This window comes from Triticum urartu, chromosome 3A, assembly GCF_056163025.1.
Source record: "Triticum urartu cultivar PI428250 chromosome 3A, HENAU_Tu73, whole genome shotgun sequence".
In the NCBI taxonomy this organism is placed as follows: domain Eukaryota; kingdom Viridiplantae; phylum Streptophyta; class Magnoliopsida; order Poales; family Poaceae; genus Triticum; species Triticum urartu.
The window spans coordinates 358,605,944-358,607,897 of record NC_141875.1 but is presented as its reverse complement, the minus strand read 5'-3'; the positions used below and the strand labels follow the sequence as shown (position 1 = coordinate 358,607,897).

General features: G+C 45.2%; 1 protein-coding gene across 1 annotated transcript; it reads left to right on the top strand.

The window, feature by feature from the left end:
• Positions 1 to 816: 816 nt before the first annotated feature.
• On the top strand, positions 817 to 1,625 carry LOC125548334 (uncharacterized). Its single transcript, XM_048711966.2, has one exon. The coding sequence runs from the start codon at positions 1,006 to 1,008 to the stop codon at positions 1,363 to 1,365; it is 360 nt and encodes a 119-aa protein (XP_048567923.1). The 5' UTR covers positions 817 to 1,005; the 3' UTR covers positions 1,366 to 1,625.
• Positions 1,626 to 1,954: the final 329 nt, after the last annotated feature.

Below are 1,954 nucleotides of genomic sequence, written 5' to 3'. Positions count from 1 at the left end.
AGTCAATAAATAAGGAAGTATATATACCTGTTCTGGTGATTAAATACACTACAGAAGATAAGAGTATATGTAATATGTATTAGCTAATATTGGTCACTTAAACCCGCAGACGTGCTCAGTTAGTGATGGAGCACGTCCGTTTTGACCCTTCATTTATGCATTTATGTATGCATGTAACTATGTCCTTTACATTCTTCCTAAATTATCCGGTTAAATACGTGTGATTGGTAGAGATGAAGAGGAAAAAAGAAAAGAAAAAATAAGGATAGTCATAGTGGGGGTAACTTAGGTAAAATTTTGCTTATGTGGCATGTAATTAATAAGGAGAGAGGTGTTTAGAATAACATAATATGTTACTGTAACATAGCGCTTTCCGAGAAAAAATGAATCTACAAGCTAATAAATAAAGACATTTATGACACTAGTGTTATGTTATTTTGCACTATAAAGATAGTAACGTAAACTAGTGTTATATGCATGACATTAGTTTAAGTCACTCCTCACTATGATCAGCTTAAAGAAGAAGATGGTCCGGGGTGTGCCGCATCGGATTGTCCGAGTCCGACAAATATGAAAATTTCCAGCCCGGTCATAGGACAAAGTGAGAGGTTCGATGGAGTGTGTTTTTTCTTTTTTCTTTTTCTGTTTAGACATGACCGGGCAGTTTGATTGGACGTTTGAGGGATCCATTTGTAGACGGTGTAAGACACCGCCAGCCGCTGGCTCCGGTGCTGGTAAACATGGCACGTTGCTTTCTCGCAAGTCGGCAATTCGTGATGTCATGGAATTGCAATTGGGTTTTATTCCAAGACGGTTGACAAAAGCATGCGACACCTCCCGTTTCATTGCATCCGGCCACAATTTCCCAACAACCGAAACCGCTTCACTTTCTCCTCTCCCTCTGCTGTTTAATTGATCCTCCATTCCTCCTCCTGCCTCGGCGCCAACAGACCATCGCAGGGGGGAACGGAATCCCATCTCCCCCTGCCGCTGCTTTTTGTTGCCATGGACGGCGGCTACCGCTCCAAGTCGTACGCCAGCGGCCGCATGCAGATCGAGGCCTATACAGGCGGCGCGCGGCCGGACTTCCGGTCCTTGTCCTACGGCGGCGGCGGGGCGTCGTACCAGTACCAGTACGAGTACGGCGCCGGAGCAGGGCAGGTGACGACGGTGGTGGAGGAGGAGGTGAAGAGGAGCAAGTCTAAGCGGCGGTGGCTGGCGCTGGGTGACCCGGACATGGAGCGGAAGCGGCGGGTGGCGGCGTACAAGGCCTACGCCATGGAGGGCAAGGTGAAGGGATCCTTCCGCAAGAGCTTCAGATGGATCAAGGACCGCTACCTGCACCTCGTCTACGGCGTGTCGTAGCTACTAGCAGTAGCGCAGGCAAGGAACAGCACAGAGCAGATCGATCGAGCTGCAAGAAACAAATTTCTCCTTTGTTGTTTATACTCTACTTGTTTGTGATGCTTGATCAAGGTCAGTAAAGATAGGTAAACATATTCCTCTGCTTTCTTCTTCTTCTTCTTCATGATGTCAATGACTGTCGTGTAAGTTGTATGTATCTGAAAGAAGTTTTGCAGTTCAATTCTTCAACGAATCAATCGACAAAGTGGGTGGTTTGCATACGCGGTTGCTGTTGATGCTTGGTTTTTCCTTATTTCTATTTTATGATGGACCAATATAAACATCAACAACTTCAAATTGGACTAAGTTTTAGATTTACATTAGCTGGTTCTATGAGTTGTTGTTGTTTGGTTTTATGATTTATTTAGTCAATTATTGTGTTCTTCCCTCGCAAAAAAAAATTATTGTGTTCTTACGAACTGGTCAGATTAGCTTGCGTGCGCGGATTGATTTAAGCTGCGATTGCGTGGAAGGGTGAACGGAAACCTGTATTCTTATGCCAGCTCCATGGCTGTGACATAGCCTACTTTTGACGAGGTCCCAGCCTCAA

Coding starts and splice junctions, on each gene's coding strand:
- LOC125548334 (XM_048711966.2), top strand. CDS start 1,006: ATGGACGGCGGCTACCGCTCCAAGTCGTACGCCAGCGGCCGCATGCAG.